This window comes from Panthera uncia, chromosome X (assembly GCF_023721935.1).
Source record: "Panthera uncia isolate 11264 chromosome X, Puncia_PCG_1.0, whole genome shotgun sequence".
Taxonomy (NCBI): domain Eukaryota; kingdom Metazoa; phylum Chordata; class Mammalia; order Carnivora; family Felidae; genus Panthera; species Panthera uncia.
This window is the reverse complement of record NC_064817.1, coordinates 118,568,850-118,590,855: the sequence shown is the minus strand read 5'-3', so window position 1 is coordinate 118,590,855 and position 22,006 is coordinate 118,568,850. Positions and strand designations below refer to the sequence as shown.

The 22,006-nt window shown below is 56.5% G+C and overlaps 2 protein-coding genes across 7 annotated transcripts in view; one reads left to right on the top strand and one right to left on the bottom strand.

Annotated features, from left to right (window-relative positions):
• The window catches only part of CD99L2 (CD99 molecule like 2), a 94,032-nt gene extending 80,077 nt beyond the window's left edge, over positions 1 to 13,955 (top strand). The window contains exons 6-9 of the mRNA XM_049644438.1: positions 5,226 to 5,264; positions 5,695 to 5,814; positions 10,252 to 10,317; positions 11,339 to 13,955. Coding sequence (XP_049500395.1) covers positions 5,226 to 5,264; positions 5,695 to 5,814; positions 10,252 to 10,317; positions 11,339 to 11,403 — 290 coding nt within the window. The 3' untranslated portion in view covers positions 11,404 to 13,955. The remainder of the gene's footprint in view (positions 1 to 5,225; positions 5,265 to 5,694; positions 5,815 to 10,251; positions 10,318 to 11,338) is intronic.
• Positions 13,956 to 15,050: 1,095 nt separating this feature from the next.
• MTMR1 (myotubularin related protein 1) overlaps positions 15,051 to 22,006 on the bottom strand; it is a 63,894-nt gene continuing 56,938 nt past the window's right edge. For all 6 annotated transcript variants that reach the window (XM_049644436.1, XM_049644435.1, XM_049644437.1 and 3 more), the window contains one exon: positions 15,051 to 16,482. In XM_049644436.1, the coding sequence (XP_049500393.1) occupies positions 16,321 to 16,482 (162 nt within the window). In that variant the 3' untranslated portion in view covers positions 15,051 to 16,320. The remainder of the gene's footprint in view (positions 16,483 to 22,006) is intronic.

Genomic DNA, 22,006 nt, shown 5'->3' with positions numbered 1-22,006 from the left:
AGTCACGCGCTTTCACCCCTGCTGGATTTGGCTTCCCAAAGGCAGGCGCCTTTTTTCTCGCGCATCCCCGGCACCCCAATAAATGTTTGCTGCAATGAGGGGGACTAAAGTAGAACAAGCCCTCTCATGTGTGCCTCCCCGTGAAGGGGACTGGTTTGGCTGATGACCCTCTGGGCCCCATTTGTGATGGGGTCGTGGCATGAAATGCTTTCTCCAGGACCCTGAAGGGCCCTCTGTGCAGCTGGCTGGGTAAGCGCGCTCTTAGAGGCTGTGAACTCTGTGATCTGGTCTGTAAATGCAGCTTTCCCCCAGGTGAGCTCCAACGGGATTTTGTGAGAGGGGAGTGGATGAATAGGAAGCTTCCATTTGGCCACAGGCTGTGCCCCTTAACGTCGTATGCTTTGGTGGAAGCCGTAACCTTAGCAGTGATGGTGTACTTGTGTGGCCCCTTCATGAAGCAAATGCTTTGCCTGATTTTCCTCTGGCTCCTTGCATCTGTTCTCAGTTGGTAAAGGATCCGGAGTGGAGGAGGGGTGTCATGAGCACACCCGGATCACCCGCGCTGGTGTGTTGTCTGAAACCCCTTGATAAGTTGACCCAAGGAATCCAGTGGGGATGTGAGGGGAGAGCAGGCTGGGGAGGGCGCCCAAAGGGACAGGCCCTCATTCACAGCCTTCCTGGTCTTGGGAGGGTTTTCCTCAAAGATTGTTCTGGGACAGTAGCTGTTTGGTGGTCTGGCTGGAGGGTGACCTTTCTCATCTCTGAGGTGCAGGATGGAAGAGATCAAGGCCTTAGAGACTTTCCAGAACACTGAGGAATGATCTCTCCAGTGGTTAGCTTAGGCAGCCGTGTTCTGGTCGGTTTTTTCCAGTTTGGTTTGACTTTGTATCCATGAGTCAATTGAAGCAAGTCTTTTTCCTTATTTATTTTTTTAACTTTTTAATTTATTTTTTATTTTTCATTTCTGCCGCCGGTTTTTCTATAATGAACATTAAAAAAAAAAAAAAATCTGGAAGCCCTAGCTGTGCGTGTTGGAAGTCTAGAATATTTACAAAAGTCCTGAATACTTGAACCCCGCCGCCCCCGCCCCCCAGCAGTTCTAGATAGAATCTCCCCACTGGTACATGACTCTCCGTGCCCTTGGCAAATCACACATGTGAGGCACTCACTGTGAGTGAAGACTGGCGTGTGTGTGTGCGCGCGCGCGTGCACACACACGCGTGCACATTGTTAGCTTTTGTATTTGAAGATGCTATGGATAGAACCCTTGTGTTAATGACCGGGCATATTTAGGAGTTCCTCACGGAGGTCATGCCTCCTGTTCCAGTGCTCCCTGTGGCTACGGCAGTCACCGTAGGTATAGGAGGAGTTCTAGCTATGGGGGTGGCTGTGGCTACAGCAGTCATCGTAGTTTCAGGAGCCAGTTGTCCCTAGAGCTATAGTCTTCCACGTAGCTATCTACATGGACAGGTCTCTGTACTTAAAGCAAATTGCAGGATGAGATCTGCTCTGCAGGGCAGTTTCTTGTACATCAGAGGGCAAGGCTAGTCTCTTTGGTATGCAAGTATGGTACATAGTTGTGGACTCAGAAGGCAGGTGGAGATATAAAACATACTGTCCTTGGGGCACCTGGGTGGCTCAGTTGGTGAAGCTTCCGACTTTGGCTCAGGTCATGATCTTATGGCTCATGAGTATGAGCCCCGTGTCGGGCTCTGTGCTGACAGTGCAGAGCCTGCTGGGGATTCTGTCTCTCCCTCTCTCTCTCTGCTCCTCCTCTCTCCCCCTCTCTCCCTCTCTCCCTCTCTCTCCCTCTCTCTCCCTCTCTCCCCCTCTCTCCCTCTCTCTCTCTCTGTCAAAAAATAAACATTAAAAAAAATTTTTTAAAAAATCATCCTATCCTTGAAAATGAAGATCCTGCCAGTGAGCTGTGGAACAGCTTCTGTGAGCTGTCCCTCAAGTTGTGGGACATCATGGGCTTGTCTATTTTCAACATTTTTTATAAATTATATGAAAGTACTTCTTTTTTTTTTTAATTTTTTAACATTTATTTATTATTGAGAGACAGAGAGACATAGAGTGTGAGCAGGGGAGGGGGCAGAGAGAGGGGGAGACACAGAATCCGAAGCAGGCTCCAGGCTCTGAGCTGTCAGCACAGAGCCTGACACGGGGCTCGAACTCACAAACTGTGAGATCATGACCTGAGCTGAAGTCGGATGCCCAACCGACTGAGCCACCCAGGCGCCCCTATGAAAGTACTTCTTTACTGTTTCACCATCTAGGAAGAATTACCAGTAATACTTTGGAGTAATATGCTTGCGGTAGTTTTCCTGTACATAACAATACATTGGTAAATATTTCTTTTTGTGAAAATGGGACCATGCTGCTCTTTTAAAACCAGTTTTTATTCAAGAATATCTTGAATATAAGGGGCGCCTGGGTGGCTCAGTCAGTTGGGCGTCTGACTTCGGCTCAGGTCATGATCTCACGACTTGTGAGTTCGAGCCCCGTGTCGGGCTGTGTGCTGACAGCTCAGAGCCTGGAGCCTGCTTCTGATTCCGTGTCTCCCTCTCTCTCTCTCTCTGCTCCTCCCCTGCTCACACTCTGTCTCTCTCCCTCCGAGATGAATAAACTTAAAAAAGTTATTTTTAAAAAAGAATACCTTGAGTATCCTTGTCAGTCATTAAAGAGTACTGTAAAATACCGTGTTAATGATTACGTAATGTTATACCAGAATTTGTTTAACCACTACTTGTTTTGAGAGGGTTTATCCTAGCCAATATACAACCGCCATCACTTGCCAGATAAACTCCTAGACGTGGAATTGCTGGGTCACAGGAAGTGTATACCACTGGAAAGGAAATTCTGGCTTTGAAATCTTTGTAAATTGGATCAGTGTAGAATGCTGTCCTGTTGACATTTGCATTTCTTTAAACGCAAGATCTTATTAGACACTCTTAGTATATTGTGTCAAATCGCCTCTTCACATTCAGTGCCTATCTTTTGTTTTGTTTTCCTGGAGTCTGCATCTTTTCTTATTGATTCGTAAGGGCTCATTTTACATTAAGGATTATTAAGCCCTTCTCATATATTCCAAAAACATCTGATTTACCAGTTCATTAAGTGATCGGCCTTGGGGTGGTTTCCACTGCTTGGCTTGTATGAATAACACCGTCCTGTTCACATTTTGTGTAACATTCTCCTCACTCACGGTCCTACAGATTGTGAGGTTCAAGTTGCTATGTCCTCGTGACCAAGTACTAATGAGGAGAGGGAGGGGCACATCTGGGTGGCTCAGTTGGTTGAGCATCTAGCTCTTGATTTCGGCTCAGGTCGTGATCTCACAGTTCATGAGTTCGAGTCCCGCGTTGGCTGTGCTGAGCGTGAAGCCTGCTTGAGATTCTCTCTCTCCCTCTCTCTGTCCGTCCCCACCTTGCGTACACGCACACGTGCTCTCTCACATTAAAAATTTGTTTAAATATATCAACCATGTTTAAAAAAACAGTAAGAGGGGCACCTGGGTGGCTCAGTCGGTTAAGCGTCCGACTTCAGCTCAGGTCACGATCTCGCGGTTCGCGAGTTCGAGCCCCGCGTCGGGCTCTGGGCTGATGGCTCAGAGCCTGGAGCCTCCTTCCGATTCTATGTCTCCCTCTCTCTCTGCCCCTTCCCCGTTCATGCTCTGTCTCTCTCTGTCTCAAAAATAAATAAACGTTAAAAAAATTAAAAAAAAAATAAATAAAAAAACAGTAAGGAAAGAGACTTGAGGTGAAAGAAAGAATGGGTTGAATTGCTCGGACCTATCTGGAAATCTGGTGATGTGCGCACACCGGTAGAGGACGCCTGGGGGGGGGGGGGGCCTGCCCCCACCCTTGACGGTGGCCACCTGCAGCACAGCTGAAGGGCCAGCAGTCAGACTCCAGGTTGTCACGAGTGACCTCGCTGGTGACAGGTTAATGCGCAGAGGACCTCGTGTCATCCTTTCTGCTCGGAACTTTCCAGAGGCACTGATTGTACTTTTGCAAAAGCCAGCTCTCCTTGTGTTGTAGATAACCATTCATGTCCAATCAGGGTTCTTTAAGTCAACGATTCAGCCCTAAGTGGGAACATAGCAAACCTCACTCTCTTCCACCCTGCACTCTGTCCAAAATAGGCCTCACTTTCCAGAGCAGTTTTAGGTTCACAGCAAAATCGAGCAGAGTGTGCACTTTCCCTGTGCCTCCTGCTCCCCACGGGCTCCCCCGTCACATACCCACCCCCACGGAGGCACACGTGTTCCAGTCCACACAGGAACACGTCCCCAGACTCCCAACTGGTGAAGGAAATACCAGAGTTTGTTGCCTCCAATACCCCAGAGCGGGTTCCCGTAAAAACCCTGGGCTCTGGGGACGCAGCGTCCCTCCATTAACCAGCACTCTGCCCTGAGGAGGGAGGTCTGGAGGAGGTAAGTGTGTGTGTCTGTGGAATTCTGCATGGTGTTGTCATGTCCCCGGGTACAGACGCGTGTGACCACTACTGGGCCCCGATAAAGACCACTTCTGTCCCCACACGGTCCTCTCCCTCCCTCTCCCCCCACCTTCATCCCTGCCAGCCACTAATCTGTTCTCCATTCCCATGATATTGCAGAGCCTTTTGAATTTCAAAATACTGGGTGAGAGATTGTCGGTCATCCTTTGCTTGTGTGCCAAGGTAGAGGTGGAAGGCCTTAAAAACGTCAGGGTCATCACATGCTCCTGCAGCCTCTCGCTAGGGTGCTGAATGTGTAGCTAAGAGCTGATTTGTTTTTTTTAAGAAACAGATTTATGTAAGCATTGTGTATAATCAGCTCAAGAATAAATACTTCTTACAGGGGTACACGTAGTGCTGTCCCTCAGAATGAGTCTCGTCTGGCATGGGCCCCGCTCTGCCACCTGGTGGCAAGTCCCTCCTCTGTGAGCCTCACTGGTTTGAAAGAATCCTGCGTATGAGGAGCTGGGATCAACACGTGCTCCATGCATAGTCACTGTCATTTTACAAAGAAAAAATCCCGCTTGGCAGCTGGGGCTTTGCAGATGACAGGCCACAGGAAGCAGATCCGGCTACAGTCAGGCAGAAGCCCTGTGGGGATTTACTGGTGGGGGCTCTGTGGCAGAGGTGGAAGCAGAAGGGTCAGTGAGTTGGGAACAGGCTGTCCCCCAGCCTTGAGGTCACGGGCTCACAGCAGACACTAAGTGCTTTTCTTCTTTCTCCAGGTGATGGTCGGTATGGCAACAATGACGACCCTGAATCCGGTGGGTTTGCATCCCGAGGTCTGTGTTGGAAAGCCCAAGGACATAGTGCCGGCCTGCCGGCGTCCCAACCTTTCCCCTCAGTGTCCCCAAGTAGGGAACCGTGAGGCCGGTGGCAGAGGGATACAGTGATTTAAAGGAATGAAGCACGAAAAGCGGGATCCCCAGGGAGGTGGTCCCGTGGCAAGGCTGCCAGCCTGAGACCCAGAGGCCACGGCCACCTTTCAGGCTTCTCAAGGTGGACAGCCTTATGGACAATGAAAAGGCCTTGGCAGACGCCTTAGCTGCAAGTGTCTGCGCCCTGTCATGCTGGCGTGGGGGTCATGGGCATCTGAACGACCTTATTAGCTCAGTGGCTGGAGGGGAGCCAGGGGTCCGAGCCGCGGCACCGCCCCCTCCTTTGCCTCACGTCTGCACCCTCTCCTTTGCCTAGGAATGTCGGCAGAGGCTGGCACAATAGCTGGCGTGGCCAGCGCCCTGGCTATGGCCCTGATCGGCGCGGTCTCCAGCTACATCTCGTATCAGCAGAAGAAGTTCTGCTTCAGCATCCAGCGTGAGTGCGGCCACCCCGCGGGGTCTTTCTGGGGAAAGGGGCAGGGACAGCACGCTCGGGCCCGTTCCGCAGCCCACCCGAGGGAAACTCCCGACGAGGCCTTCCAGCATGGACAGGTCGAGGCCGGACTGGAGCGTAAGGTGGCCGGATCTCTGGGGGCTGCGCCCGGGGACAGGGATACCATGTCTCACAGAGCTGGACAGAGCCCGGGGTCTGCAGTCCACCTCGGGCCTCACCTGCTCGCGCTGCCGGCCGCCTCTGGAGCACAGGGCCGTGGCCTCGGGTGCTCGAGAGCCAGGCTGCTGGGATGTCGAAGGGCTTTAGAGGAGCAGGAGCACAAGGGGCAGAACGGAGTGTGGGTTTTGCCCCACTTTCGTGCTAGACGTTCATTTTCTGCTATAGCTCAGTGTGTCTGCGTTGTAAGTCGAATAGCAACCAGCACAACGGTGTCTGCCCAGCCTGCGGGGACCTGTGCTGGGCGGGGGGGAGGGCGGAGGGGGATGCCAGGGAAGGGGAGTGAGAAGAGCACCCTGGCTGCTTTCACAAATACAGCTCTGACGTGTCCCTCCTTGCTGAGGGTGTATCTCTAAAACACGCGATTTTTAGTTCCAGTGAGAGGGCCTGGTTCAAGCATGGCTTTCCTCTTTTCTGAAGCTTAGGAGCATGTCCTGTGAGGCGGCCTCTGCCCTTAATTGTAGCCTGGGGCCAAGCTTCCCAGCAAATGAACTTGGTTCCCAGAATGCTTAGACGTACATGTTGCAGAAGCGTCTACCTGGTTTTCCTCTGGCAATCATATTTGCTTCCCTTGCTCTTGTACAATATTCTTAACCAGGGCTACCACATACAGTTACACAGGCTGTGCACAGCGGTACTCCTGGGGCACCATTCATGTCTCAGTGCACAACCTGCACAACTGTTCGTGGTCGCCCTGCTTGAGATCCTGTTGACCCGCCATGGACCCACCAGCTTGGCTGTAGAGTACTGTCCACAGGGAAGTGTCAAGAAGGAGTGTTGAACTGGAAGCTGGATTGTCCTTAGAGCTATCCCTTGTCCTAGTTCAAAAGCAAAGAAACCAGGTGGCTTAAAATGACACAATCTATTCATTCCCTCATGGTTCTGGAAGCCGGGAGTCTGAGATCAAGGCATCAGCAGGTTATGTGCTCTGTGGAGGCTGTAGGGGAGGATCTTTCCTTGCCTCCTCCAGCTTCTGGTAGCTCCAGGTGTCCCTCAGCTTATGGCTGCATCCCTCTGATCTTTGCCTCGGCCTTCACATGGCCTTTTCCAGTGTCTTTGTGTCTTCTCTTATAGGGACATTTGTCATCCAGTGCAGGATTCACCCTAAATCCAGGCTGATCTCATCCTGAGATCCTGAACTTAATCACACTTGCAAAGACCATTTTCCAAATAAAGTCCCATGCATAGGTTCCACACGGCTGAGGACTCGGCCATGGCACTGGGGGACCACTGTTTGCTGTGGTATGGCATTGCCCCACCACCAAGATGCGTACAGTCCGTTGTTATCAAAGCTGGGCAAGATGGCTCATATGCCAGGAGATGGCGTGAAGACATTAGGAAGCAGGTTGGATAAAAGAGAAACTATTTACATTTTTTAATGTTTATTTTTGAGAGCGAATGAGCAGGGGAAGGGGCAGAGAGAGGGGGAGACCGAGGATCTGAAGCAGGCTGTGAGCTGTCAGCACAGAACCTCATGTGGGGCTCGAACTCACGAACCGTGAGATCATGACCTGAGCCAAAGTCGGACGCTCAGCCGACTGAGTCACCCAGACACCCCAATGGGGAACCTATCTAAAAGCTGGGCCCATAGTTACAGTATGAACGGCTTCCCAGGCGTTGTGTGCTCCCCACCTGCCTGGCGCTCCCCGGTGCCAGATGGGGGTCCTCGCCCCGCTGGGTCTGAGAGCATCCTCGCTTTATCGGCGAGGAGACAGGGAACAGCATCGGAGGACCGTTGACGGGAAGCACTGTGTCCCACACGGGTGCCGGGAGGTAGGGACAGGAAGGGGGAAAGCAGCAAATAGGCTTCGTGACTGTGCGTCTGCATGTCTGTCTTGGGGCTGCGGGGGGAGGGGCACCAAGGGCAAGTGCCAGTCCAATTTGGGGACACCTGAAAGCTGTGTGGCAACACTGTGGGAGGACCTGGGTTTGCCCTCTTTGTGAGGGCAGCCTCACTCCATCCCTCAGGCCTCCTCCTTGGCCCCCATGTTCCCCTCACATCAGTGGGCCCCCCGCCACCCGCCCCCCCGTGGCTGGTGCCCCCTGTGCACGTCTGCTCTGGGGCCGCCCCTATCCATCGCCACTGCCGTGGCCTCTGCTTGCCCAGGGCCAGGTCTGCCTGTCCTCCATGTGGATGGTCCCGTCAGCCTCCTGCCTGCCCCGATCTCCCCCACGGTCTTCTCCGAGTGGCCAGAGTGGGCAGCTCTGCCTGGACCTCCCATGTTCCCCGCTGACCTCCAGGTCACGGTCCAGCCCCTGAGCTTGGCCACCGAAAGCCTTTCCTGGTTTAGCTCCAGCCACGCCGGCAACCTCTGCCCCCCACAGCCAAACTCCTGTCCCTGAGTGCTCCACGCTCCGCTGTCCCCCCTCCTCACCTGGCTGCTCTGATCCTTGGGCCTGGGCACCCTCCCAGGAAACTTGCTTGCCCTGGCAGCCTGCGCCGAGTGCGGCCACGGCGCCCCCTGCCGGCCAGGCGTGGAGCCGCTGGGGCGGAATTGGGCTTGGTTCCTGTGGCAGTGACTGCCCTGCCCCACCCCCATCACTCTCGGGACTGTGTGTGCTTTGTCCACTGATGTGTCCCTGGCACCGAGGCTGGGCTGGAACTGGGAGCAGCCCATGGATGTTTGTGGAGTAACTAAGCTCCCTGAGAAGCCGGGGGCCAGGACTTGCCATTCCCACCCCTTCCGCCAAGCCTCTACTCATGGTGGCCACGGCCACAGCTGCACGCAGGTCGGGAAAGGCAGAGCAGAAACCATCCTGCACCCCGTCACCGGGAAGCCCCAGGAAGATGGCGTGTGGCTACTAGGAGAGCCTGTCCCCGTTGTGGTGCTCGGGGACCTCCAGCCTCAGCTGCCACCTGAGGGGCCCAAACTTGGGGGACTTTCTGCTTTCTGTCTCTGCCCTCAGTGACAAAGTTACAGTGACAGGGTCAGTGCGTTTCACAGGAGGCCCCTGTGGTCTGTTGCTGGGGGCGAGGTACTCCAGAGTCCTAAGCTTTGTGTCTTGCCTTCAGATGCAGCAGAAGGTCAAGGTAATGACATGCTTTGACTTCATTTTCCTCATCGTCCACCCTCCCCACCCTGCTGTTCTTGCTGTCCACCCTGACCCCTTCCCTGGCACTCACCGACTTGGCTGTGACCATAACCATCTTTAGCTTGCCCTGGTGTGTGTTGGGAGGGTGCCGGCCAGGTCCCCAGACCAAGTGGGTCTGGCTGCAGGGACACATGGGCTGGTGGGTAGGGGCCCCGTCGGGAACCCAGATGCCCACTGGTGGTCATCACTGAGGAACACACCGACAGGGCTTCCCACGGGCAGAAGACAGCTTCCCTGGGTCCCTCACCTGCCTTGTCCCAGATGGTGGCCCAGCCACACCCACCACCGAGCAGTGCCCACATTCCTCCCAGGCCTGTGTGCGGTCTACCTTAAGCTCGGCAAGCACCGGGGCGGGCAGGCGGGGAGCCTGGGTGTAGCCTGGGGCAGCAGCTGGACGGAGACTGGCACCTGCTCAGTCGTGTGGTGGCTGAGAATCGTGGCCCAATTTTCCCACGGGCCCTGGGCTCTGCTACGGGCTTCCGGTCCCCGGCTTCTCCTGGGCCACAACAGGGACTCCTGACTCTCCCTAAGTAGCAGCAGGCCAGGGTTCGCTCTGAGTCCCGAGTTCGGGCTCTTGCACCCACACGGTGCCTCTCAGGGACCCGAGTGATGGCATGTGGCGGATGCTTGGAGAGTCCCCAAGCCCCCCATGGAAGTCACTGGAGAGAAAGGCCATAGGACTGACCAGAGCAGCGGTGGGTGGGCCCGGCTTCCTCTGCACTAGGGTGGGGACAGCACGTACCGCTTTGGGCTGGAGGAGCCTGTTGGCCCCGAGCTGCGGGTGTTGCTGGGAAGGCCGGAGGCGGGAGCCCCGTTCAGCCATCTGCCCCTCCACCCTGCATCTGTCAGTCACTCATGTGGCGCTTGGCTCCTTCCCCACCCTCCTGGCCCCTGGGCTGGCATGTGGACCTGTGGGTAGCGCTGACCCTGCCATCTGGTGCCTTCTGTCCCGTCCCTGGTCCCACACGGGGTAGCGCCTGCCCTACGGGGATGGCTGTCAGAGGCCGCTGCCCTGTGTCATCTCTGAGGACAGTGACAAGAGCCCCCGGGCTTGGTTGGGGGCCCTTTGGTTATATGTCAGTCACCAACTCTGCCCTTTGCCCTTTGCAGAGGGTCTAAATGCAGACTACGTGAAGGGAGAGAACCTGGAAGCCGTTGTGAGCGAGGAACCCCAAGGTGAGAACTTAGGGCTCATGGTCTCTTGCTGAAGGGCCGCTAGTTGGTGGGCCAGGCACTAAGCACAACTTTGCTAGGAAAGCGCAGAGGTGTCCGTTTCTAGAATTTCCAGCCAGAGCTGGGGGCTACGGGGTCCCAGGGGTTGCTGCGCTCTGCCCTTGATGAGGCAGTCTCCAGCCTCACACCACCAGGGGCACAGGGACCACAGCCAGGGCTGTCTGCTGGCATGTCAGGGACTTCCGCGCACTGTTGGGACCGTGCTCCCTGCCGGCGACAACCGATGCCTCCCACACAAATGCCAACGGAGCTGCGGGGCATCCTTCAAATTAGGCCTGTAACTTTTCATCTTGAAAACTGCCACAGGCCCGAGGGAACTCGGCTAAAACAGAGCCTCTTACCCCAGCCCTCGGCCCTCCCTGCCTGCCCCTCCTGCACCGAAGCACTTTCTGGGTGCAGGAGCCCCCGGCGATTGGAGGCTTCGTGAGGAGCAGCCAGCCTCTCAAGGCAGATACGTGTTGCAGATACAATGTGCCGGTGAAGATGAGCAGGCGGGGAGCCCGGGGGCGTGTTGTCACTGGAGCTGGAGGCGGCAGTGGGGACAGGCCCGGTGCCGGGTGACGGGGAAAAGTGGCGCACAAAAGTGACCCGAACTGCAAGCAAGAGTCGGACACTCAACCGACGGAGCCCCCGCGGTGCCCCCCTCGCTGTAGTAATTCTTAAAACAGTGAGCCCTTCACGCGCCTCTACCACTGGCCAGCAAGCCCAGTCAGGAGCATTCCCATTTTCCAGATGAGGAAACAGAGGCTGAGCTGTCTACAGGGTTTGCCTAGCTTCCTCCTCCTCTCTGGGGACGGAGGGCGTGCCAGAGGGGAGGCTGGCTAGGAGCGGCTGAGCTGCCCCAGCCTCTGGACACAACAGGCCAGGAAGCAGGTTTCCGCCCCGGCAGGGGCTTGATTGTGCATCTGTACCTTCCGTGCGGGGTGGAAACGACGCCCTCCTGACCACTGCCTTCTCTCCCTAGTGAAATACCTGACGCTGCAAACGCAGTCTGCGGAGCTGCCGCCCTCCGACGCGCCCCGGATCTGAGGGCCCCGCTCCGCGGCGGGCGCACACGGTGCCACCGCTTGCGACCGGCTCCTTGTTTCCTTTGGACCCCCCGCTGCCGTACTGCTTCGCTGTCGTCATTGGCTTCTCGTCTTAAGTTTTCCAGAAGAGCTGTGGGTGTGTGTGAGTTTGGCTTCCGTGCCGGCCCCGCCACAGGGGCCCTGAAGCCGCTCGGTGTGGAATCCGAGAGCCGGCTCTGGCGGAGAGCCAGCACCTGCCTCGGAGTCGCCGGGCCGCCACCCCCCAGGGCCAGCCTGTGCCCGGGCCTGAAGGAGCTGGGGGCTGGGGAGACTGAGATGACAGAGGGCGGGAGGACCTTTTTGCTCAGGGGATGAGACTCTGAACCCAGGGTCGTGTGATCCCCCACACGCTGCGTTGACTCAGCGTGGCCCTGGCAGTGGCCTCCAAGTGCTATGCGTAGGGATCCAGCAAGAACCTGGTTTGCTTGGAGCAAACCAGCGAGCATCAGGTAACCACACACACACACACACACACACACACACACACCACCCAGTGGGGGTCAGGGGGTCCGGGAGCAGTGCGGGGCGGGGGGCAACTTTCAGCCCTTCTTTCCGGTCCCAACGTTTACACTGCTGGGCTCCCAGACAGCTGCTCCAAGTGGTGGCCTTTCATTTCTTGAAGGGCAAACATGCATGTTTGGATAGTCCTACCCTGAGAGTTTAGGAACCTTCTGGACAAGTAGGAAGCTGTGACTCTCAGGTCTAATTCTTGGTGCGGTCTCCCGGCTGATGTGATTAGTTTTTAGGAATCGTTGATGCATTGAAATGAGTGCTCCCCTTCCACTCTGTATTCTTGTTTTAGCCGCAAAAGCTACAGACCTCAAGGACGAGCAGCGAAGCCGGAAGCATGCATGTTGTTTGCTTGAAATTGTATTTGATGTGGCAGGGGGATGGGGAAAGGGACGTCTCCTTGGTTTACTGAAACCTGCCTGAGTCCGTGTGTCCACTTATCCTGCCTGGCCTGTTTTGAAGAGCCTTTGGGGTGTTATGCTCACTGCAGTAAATACCAGAACCCAGGGCCTGGCCTGTCACCCGGCCCGGAGCTGTCTGGTCTGGGCTAGCTCCCTGAAACGTTCCATATGGCCCCCATGTGGTCCTGTCTCCGGGAGCTCTGCTGAGGCCGAGCTAAAGTGTGGAGCCACCATCTACTGATAATCAGTGTGTTGTGTCCAAAAGCACTTCCAGAAGCATAGGTCGGCAGGAAGGCGGGGTCCTATGGATACGACTGCACGCGCCCCCTTTCTCCGCAGACAGCCCCAAGCATCGTACGGGCTGTGTGTTAGCGCCCTGGCGTCGGCTGAGCTGGGATGACAAAACGGTCAAATCGGGGCGGGCCCTGCAGGTTGTAGAACACACACCTCGTGTGCCGGGGTTAGCAGCTGTCGTAAAAACACATGTGGGATGGGCCTCTGCTGCAGCGCGCATCCGCAGGCTGCCCCGCAGACCCATGTCCGCGTGTGTCCGTGGCCCTGAAAGGCCCCTTCCCCCAGCGCGACCGTGTGCGTGCGAGGCGGGTGTGTGGCACTGAGGAGACCCCTCTGCGTAGAGCCTCGGGGTCGTCGACTTGGCCGGGCTCGTCCCTGCCACGGACGGCGAGGGCCGACGGCCCCACCCCTGGCTGGTGCTGGGCAGCTGTAGAGGGTCTCTGGATCCCTGGCCTGCCGCCAGCCAGTGTCCTAGGTGGTAGGACTTGGGCAGGGATCAGGGCGGTGCTGGGCGGCTCCCCCGGTCCGGATGGCTGCCCCACGAGGTCCCCGAGGCATTTCAAAGGAAGAAAAACGAGGCAGTGGTCGTGCGTGGTAAATTCTCTCCCTGCCGCGGGGAAGTCCGAGAAGTCAGTCATGGTGGTCCGGAAGGAGGCTGCGTGTGTTGTGCCCCTGCCCCCCGTTGCCAGCTGTGACTCTATAGGGAGGCTTCTGTGGCGGCGGAGACCCTGCACTCCCACCGCTCTGATGTACAGTCAGTGCTGCGTGCGAGTCCCTTCGCTCACAGCAGCGACTTCAGTTAAGAGACCTGTTTTTCGCTCCCTTGCGAGAACGGCCGTAGCCCAGCGCCCGGCCCTCCTGGTGACGGGCTGGGCCTGGAAAGTCACTCGGTCACCTGACTGCAGAGCTCCCGCCCCTTGGGGTGCTGGGCACCGATGCCCGCAGAAGCGTCGCCTCTTGGAACCGTGTCTATTTGAACGTTGCGTTGACGGCCCCGGGCCTGCCCCAGATGATGTGGAAGCCTGTGGGAACTAGAAGGGCCAGTGGAGAACACGTGACTCGTTTCAGCTTAACCGGGCAGTGGGAGTGCAGTGTGGATGACCGAGTGCTGAGCGCGGGAGGAAGGGCGCATGGCCGCTGGCTGGTGGGGTGCCATGGGGCCCGCCGAGCTGGGAGTGCCTGTGCGCTTTGTCCGAGGAAGAAATGGAGACTGGCTCAGAATCCTCTGTACTTTTTGTGTGCTTGTGTTTAAACGTGAATTGTCAACTGTCTTGTGTTTGCATTAAACAAAATGGAACCTAACAGCTCATCATGTCGTGAAGGCACTTCCTTTGTCCAGTGAGGCTTCTTTCTTGAGGCAGTTCGTGATGAGGAGGCAACCTTATTCCCCTCCTCTGCAGCCTGAGGCATTTCTCCAGAAGGTTCGAGTCCTCCCATGTACCCCGTTGGTGAATGGCTTGGTGTCTGGGCTCCCGGGTAGCCCCTCCGGTACCAGGAGCTGAGGCCGGGAGCTGCACGGGGACTTGCCATGTGCGAGGTCCGCTGTCGGGGGCGGCAGTGTCCGGGGCGGCTGGAGACGGGCAGAGGCCGTCCCCACGCTCGACGTCCTCCTAGCCGGCCGCGGGCCGGGGCGGAGGCATGTGCCGTTGCCTCGCTCATTCCAGCCGTACTGCAGGATGGCCTTTTGGGAGCGATGGTGCCCTTGTCCTAACTCCGTGGCTTGGCTCACAAACAGCACAGCCGGACACTAGAGCTGAGCGCGATGTGGAGGGCGCCGGGTCCTCGCCTGTGTGTGTCACACCAGCCACATAGTAAACGGTGGCGAGTCCTCGCACGCACACCCGCCACGTGAGGCTTCGCTGAAGGAGGTCTCCATGGCCAGTGGGGGGCCGGCAGAGCAGGCGGCCCTCCCAGCCTTGTGACTCAAGTGTCGCCGCTGGGGACCACAGCTGCGGCGACTGCTGCAGGGGGACATGGACCCTAGGCCCTTACAAGAAGGGAGACCCACGGCGGGGGGGCAGCGAAAGGTCCCCAAAAGGCCCCTGTGCCTGCTGTAGACTTGGGGTACGGACCCGGGGCTTCTTGGGAGTCTCCCATTTCCGGCTGTAGGACTCAGGGCCTGGAAAGAGCACCCGGCCCCCTCGGAGTGGCACCTGACTCTGGGGTCCCCGGACCCCTGGGGTCAACATTTTCTCAGGCTTATGTGTGAGGAGCATTTCAGATGTTAAAATCGGAGTACTTACCCAGTTGGGCCAAAACACTCAAGCCGTGAGAGACTGTGTTTATGATTTAGTATAAATCCTGTAAAGGTACTTTATTGACTGTGCTTGACACATAAAATAACAGGTATTGAAGGTTTTGTCGTTTTCCTCAAGGGAAAAATCGTAACTTAAAAAACCAGACCGTGGAGCAAACATATTATTTTAATTACAGATCGAAATACAGTGCATCAGATGAGGCAAATACGTACTGTACCAGTTTTTAGAAATCGGAACCATAAAGGTTTTACATTCTAGTACACTTAAATAAAAGACAAAAAGAACTGCTTAGGTAACAGTATTCAAGTTGTTTTAGAGAGAGTTCTGTGCTAGCTACACTCCAGGAGAACGGTCTGTTCTGCTTCTCAATCGCACAGGTGGGTCTCGGGGTCGCCTCCGGGGGAGGGTGGCACCGCCCGCTCCAGCCCCCCACCCCACCCCGGGCCACCCCACCGCTGGCTAAGGGGAGCTCCAGGGAAGCCAAGGGTCGCCATGCAGCCGCACGAGCAAGCAGAGCTGGGGAACGCACCTGGTGGAGCAGGGGCAGCTGGGGACGATGGCCATGCGGTGGCGAGAACAAACAGAGCCGCAGGGTCTCTGTAAAACGAGAAACCTCTCTGACAGGCAGCTGCGGGACGGGGGCAGGCTCGCATGGGCACACACAGCCGGCAGCAGTAAAGGAAGGGCCGGTGCCGCGGCCCGGGAGGTGAGCACGGGTGTCTGGGGGGAGGACAGGACATTGTGCCATCTCCAGGGCCCCGTTCGAATCACGTGCCAGATGTGTACCACATCAAGTTGGTGTGAGCTTTGTGCGCAAGGGCTTGCCCAGCCCGTGGAAGCGGACGCCTCCTCGTCTAAACGTAAAAAAAAAGGGTGTAGGAAAATAAAGACCGGTTTCTCTTTCTTAAAAATGCCTTCTATGTACACAGCAGTAACTGGTGCAGGAGGCCCCTTGCGTGAAGGGGACGGGAGACGTGGTGGCAGCGGTGGGCCCGCCCCCACCCAGTAGTTCAGTTTGAAACGTTTTTCAGGTTGGAGCAAAGAGCTGAAGGAAGCCACGTGGCTGGCACGCGGTCTGGAAGTGAATGGAGTGCGTTTGAAAATGAAGGATTTACCTTCCAAGGAACTGGAGAGAGACCTGAAGCCCCACACCCCATGCTTCCTCCCCGTCCCCAATAGGCGCTGCCACAAACAGCCGGCGGGAGGGGCACGGGTCACAGAACAAAAAGCACTTGACGACGGTGGGAGCGGTCCTACCCACACAAACGGTCAGTGGCTGAAAGTGCCTTCCAGAATGGGAGGACGTCGGGCCCAAGCCTAGAAGAGCAGAGCACAGGCTGCGGTCCCTCGCCTGGGCCACCGGGCAGGACGTCCTCGCCCACTGGAGTCGCCGGAAGTGCCGCCCTCCGCAGCCCGTCAGACGGAGGTGTGGACGGGGGTGACCGAGTGCGACGGTGACGAGCCCCGCTCGGACGAGGACGAGGCGCGCGTGGCCACCTCCCGCTGCAGGTCCTCCACCCGCTTCTGCAGCTCCGCCTTGACGGCCAGCAGCTCCTTGAGATTCTGGTGAATGGGCATCTGGGGAGGCAGAAACCACCGCAGTGAGTGGGCCTGTCCCTGGGCACCAGGACGCCTTGTGCGATCAGCCTGCCACACCATCTGCCAAGTGTCCCCCCACCCTCCCCCCCACAGCCAGGGGCAGCAGCTGGCGCACTGCTCAGCCGGTTCAGGGAGGAGCAGTCAACTAAGGACACTGCAGAAAGGTGACCAGTGCCCAGCCCCCCTGCCCTCTGCGGTTTTGCATTTTTATAAATTGCCCTGCTGACTGAATAGTATTAAATCACCACCTTCTACAACCTGAAGTTGTGTTCGTTTTCATCGGTCGCAATAGGCATAGGCAACGGCCCCTGGACAGGATGGTGCCGGAAGAGTGGAGCCTCTGGGGGCCCAGCGGCCTCCCTGCACAGGGAGGACAGGCTCTGTGCACAGCATCTCCAGCCCCACCGCAAGGCCTCCCCTGAGTATCTCTCTTTTAAGCCCATTCATGGGGTGCTGGGCCATAAAGCACTGAGAAGGGTTTTCCTGGGACATATGGGACACCAGGTCTGACTACTGGGGTCACAGCATCTACTCCCTCCCTCCCCTAGCAAGCCCAGAGACCCAAGACCTGACCTTTCCCTCCTGCAGCTCCCAGGCTGGGGGTGAGGCAGACCCGGGAGAGAAGGCACCACGTGGGGGGCTTCTCTCCTTGTCTCTGCCCACTCACCTCCCCTTGTCCCCGATCCAGTGTGCACACTGCAGCCACACGCCTGGGCCCTAAGCCTCACCCAGGCTATGTGATGCCAACCTAACGGCGTCCAGTGGCTTCCTTCTGCAGCCCTGACCTTGGCCTCAAAACCATGCAGTGTGGCCCCAGCCTGCCTCTCTTCATCTCTCCCCAGGTCCCGCCTCCTGTCCCCTCCTACATTCCAGAATCTTCCAGGTTTCGAAAGACACCATGAATGTGCTGTCCCTTCTGCCTGTGGCACTTTCCCCAAAGCCTCGGCCAGCTCCCTGGAGACTGTGAGCTCTCCCATCAGGGTTGCCAATGGCGATCAGCCTCACTGGAGGGAACCAGGAGGCAGACACAGATGAGACACACAGGAGGGAGGGGGAGAGGCAGAGGAGGAGGACAGCTGGGTGCCTGGGAACCAGCAAGAAACTAAGTCTTGAGCAGGCCACAGGAAGAAGGGAACGGACGACAATGTGCATCTGATGGTGACAGCCCCCAAAAGCAAGGGAAAGTTACCTTATTGGCGGCTGATCCCAGAGGCCACCGTGACGTGGGCAACAGCACCCCTCTTAGCCTTGGAGCCTCTTGCAGGATCACTTGGTTCCCAGGGAATCACACAAGGGAACGTTCTGCAAACTACAGTTACTACCGTGACCTCAGAGAGGGGCAGCCTGTGCAGGGGACTGCACGATTCCACGCACCCAGGCCGAGACGATCGTCTGACATCTCCATGCTGCCTTTCCTCATATGTCCTTTACAATAAATCTGACGCATGCTCACTGAGAAAATGCCCAGCTGGGGACCTCACTCAGTGGGTGCTAGCGCGCGTCAGCCACGAGCCAAGAGGGCCCCAAAGGAAACAAGACAGCCGCCTGGCCCTCCTCCCCACCCAGCCATCTTCTGACGGATGCCCAGGGAGCTACTCTCAGGGCAGCCAATCTAGCCCCCTCCTCCTCAGAAAAGGGGCCAAATAGGCTAGTCCCCTGCCCTTCCTCCCCAGCCTGCTCCCCATCCCCACCCATCACACTGACAGCAGCCTTCTCACCGATCCCTTTGCCACAGCCCTCCCCGCCCCGTAAGTTCCATGTGCCTAGTACCACGACGAGCTTGTCCCACGAACCCTGTGGCAGCCTGGCCTGTCCACCTTTCTGGCCTCTGATGCCCCCCTGGGCCCTGCCTGCTCCCCAACATGCCTCCGTGCCAGCCGCATTCAGGACACCTTCCATTCTCCCTTCCATACTGCATGGTGCAAGAGGAGCACGGAGAGCCGCAGGCCAGCTTTGGAGGAACCCATTTCACACTCGTGCTCCTGCTCACATGAGGTCTCAGCAAAGCTCGGGACCCCACCCACAAGAGGCATCGAGCCGCTGCTAGGAGGGACTTTGGCCCTGGCCGGTGGGCGCCCTTCCCTTCTGTAACTACACGTGCCAGGTAGCGAGAACGTGACAAGCCACGGCTCCTCTGGCCCTTCCCTCTGCCAGGCAGGAGGTCATCAGCATCCCCCGGCGCCCAGAGGGTCTGGACTTAGAGCAGCGAGGGCTCCAGTTCCCGTCACTGTTGTGATGGCCACAATGAAGCTGACTGCTCACACATGTAAGGACCTGAGCGCGGTCGGGAAGGAAGGCGGCCTGCGGCTCGCAGGGTTTTAGAGACCACGTGGGAGCTAGTGCTGCCACAGCAAGAGCGGGGGCCCACGGGACACCCTTCATTCCAGCAGCAGTGCCTGTGCGGGCTTTCTGTGCTAAGGTTCAGGGTAGCCCCCTGACCACCTGTCCTTTGTGTCACCAAGAATACGATGTGGTAACCCTCCCTACGTGATTTCACAGAAGGGACTTCCCTCCACTCTACGCTATAGCCCCTCCTCCTTGTTGCTATGACACACGAAATAGAACCACCCAGGAAAGGACTCGGCAAAGAGCCTGAGGAGGACAGAAGCACATGCCGGTTAGGAGGGAGCTGCAGGAAGGCAGATGTTGGCCTGGGTTCTTAAGGAAAATGGACTCGAGCAACTGGAAAGAAGTGCTTAAGGGGCCCCCTGGTCTGGCATTCCAAAATAAAGCAGCAAAGGTCGGAAAGAAGTATAGTTCTGGAAGCTGGCCCCCATGAAAGGAGGGCAGTGCACCTGCACTCAGACTGTCTCAGTTGTGAGCCACCACAGAAGCTGCTGACGGGGCTGGCCACCTCTGGCTCCCGGATGCTTCTGGGCCCGCACCCATTTTCTCTCTCACATGTGGCTCTCATTTGGGGGAGGATTCAATCTAATAACAAGCAATTATGGCAGAGGCCTACCCTTGCAGAACACAAAGTCTGAGAAACAAATAGAAATAAGCTGTCACCACAGTCCGATGGACGTAATCTGGAGCTTAGATGATGGGACAGTGGGGGCCAGGGAGGTAGAAGGCACGGAGAGCTGGAGCCATCCGGTGGCCACGGGAAGCCAGTCCCGTGCCCAGTGGCCAACTTTGGCCACGTGACTAGGGGATGGGGAGTCGCAGGAGGTATGGGTCACTCAGAAGAGGGAAGAGAGAAGGATTCGGGGACCATGCTTATGAGGAGGCTTTCTGGAGGCCATGGGCAATGGTCAGCTAGCTCCACGGCACTCTTTATAGATGCCACAGAGCTAACAGGATGGACACTATCAGCACAGGCAAAAGCATAAAACATTTGAAATTAGTTACTGATGGCTCACCGGCCACAGATAAAATTGAAAACCTGTATTTAAAACACTAACCACTGACCAAAGAACTTGACTGTATGTATAATGTTTGTTTTATGGAGAAAAGAGCAGAGGAAATAGTGCCATAACACAGGAAGTGGCTAATGGCCCCTTACTCCCGGTTAGAAATTTGCCTGGTACACAAGGACAGCAGGTAGATAGGTCTTCTTACAGTAAACGGAGGGAAGTTTCAATCAGGGAAGGTTTCCTAAAGAAGATTTTCAGAGGACCAGCTCTTGGCACGGTGCCAGGCTGAAGCAGAGCATTTCCAGAGTTGGGGAGGGGGGTTAACAGGCCACCTACAGGGACATGGAGTCCCTCAGACCAGGGGGAAGAGGGGAACTTGAGGCCTGGGTGCAAGGCCTGCTCCGAGAGAAAGACAAGTACTGGGCTGGGCAGGCTCTGACCACGGTGTTCTGGAAAATGGTCCAGAGCCAACTCAGAGGGTCTAGAGGAGGAAAGAGCTTTCATAGGTGAAGTTTTATGGACTGGAAAGCAGCCAGAAACAGGGAAAGAGGCAAGTGGGGAGCAGCGGGGGCGGTGCTGCTGGGAGCAGAACAGGTCAGGAGGGGAGAAGCACTGTGCACACTCAGCCACTTCCTGGAGCTAAACCTACAGTGAGGGAGTTTTCCATCGGGGAGGGAACATTACCGAAGTGATGGTCCCTCCAAGGTTCAGGCGCCCGGCGACTGGAAAGTGAAACGAAGAGTTGGGTATTCTCCATGGTTAGTGGGACCTGGGGGTGGTTATGGGTTAACTGGTCACGCCAAGTTCCTATGTGGACGTTGTACCCCCAGTCCCACAGAGTGTGACTGTATGTGGAGACAGGTCTTTGCGCAGGTAATCAGCTTACGATGCGGTCATCAGAAGAGGCCCTGCCCCAATGCAACTGGTGTCCTTATAAAAAGGGGAAATGCGGACACAGACGCACACATAAAAGGAAGACAATGTGAAGGCAGGGGGGAGACGGCCAGCCACAAGCCATGAAGCGAAGCCCGGAACAGACTCTTCCCTCACAGCACACTCGGAAGCAAGCCATCTAGTCAGCGCCCTGACCTCCAGGCTTCCGTCTCTAGGACTGGGAGAGGATGCGTCTCCACTGCGTAAGTGCCCCCGTGTGTAGTACTTGGTTAATGGCAGCCTGAGCGAACAGAGAGCCGAAACACTCCTGAGTAGATGGCGAAGGCACTGAGCAAGAACGAACTACTGAGGAGGACAGAAGTAATGGTGTTAAACGAGGCCCCAGAAACCCGTTCCTGGCAGGCCGCCAGGAAACCCAAAGAATACTCAACCTACCAAGACCCTCAGTAGAAGGTCCTCTGACCCCACAGAAGGTCCTCTGTCCCTCACAGAGCTGCCTCCATTGCTCTACCCACCAACTACCACCGACGGCACCCAGCCACCCACATGCCACCTGCATGGACGGGAGAGGGCAGGGCAGGACCAACAGGGCACAGGCTTGGGGGAGCACCTTGGGAACCCTAACTGGTGGTGCCTGAACCACAGCCCGGGCTTAGCCACTGGACGCCAAGGGCAAACACAGCTCGACTCCTGCCGTGCATCGTTCTGCTATTTGTTCCAGTCTCTGGTTCTGCCGTGCATCGTTCTGCTATTTGTTTCAGTCTCAGGAAATGTTATAGTGAGAGTGTGGCAGGGAGGGGGAGACTACCCCTTCTTCAAGGGTCGCCTACCTGCAACTCAGCACGTGGTCTCTTTCTCTTTTGCTACCAGCGTCTACAAACTCACCAAGTCATTGGAGAGACTAAGAGTCCAATGCAGTAAACAATATTACTTCATCCATACACCTTTAGCAAAGACAGAGGTGCTAAGATGTTTAACTCTAAGCCAGCAAACGGCATCTGGGTTGGTGTATGAAAAGAAGATGCTAGAGGCACGTGGGTGGCTCAGTCGGTTAAGCGTCCACCTCAGCTCAGGTCATGGTCTCACAATTTGTAAGTTCAAGCCCCACATCGGGCTCTGTGCTGACAGTGCCAAGCCTGCTAGGGATTCTCTCTCTCTCTCTCTCTCCCCCTTCCCTGCTTGCTCTAAAATAAATAAACTTCAAGAAAGAAAGAAAGAAAGAAAGAAAGAAAGAAAGAAAGAAAGAAAGAAAG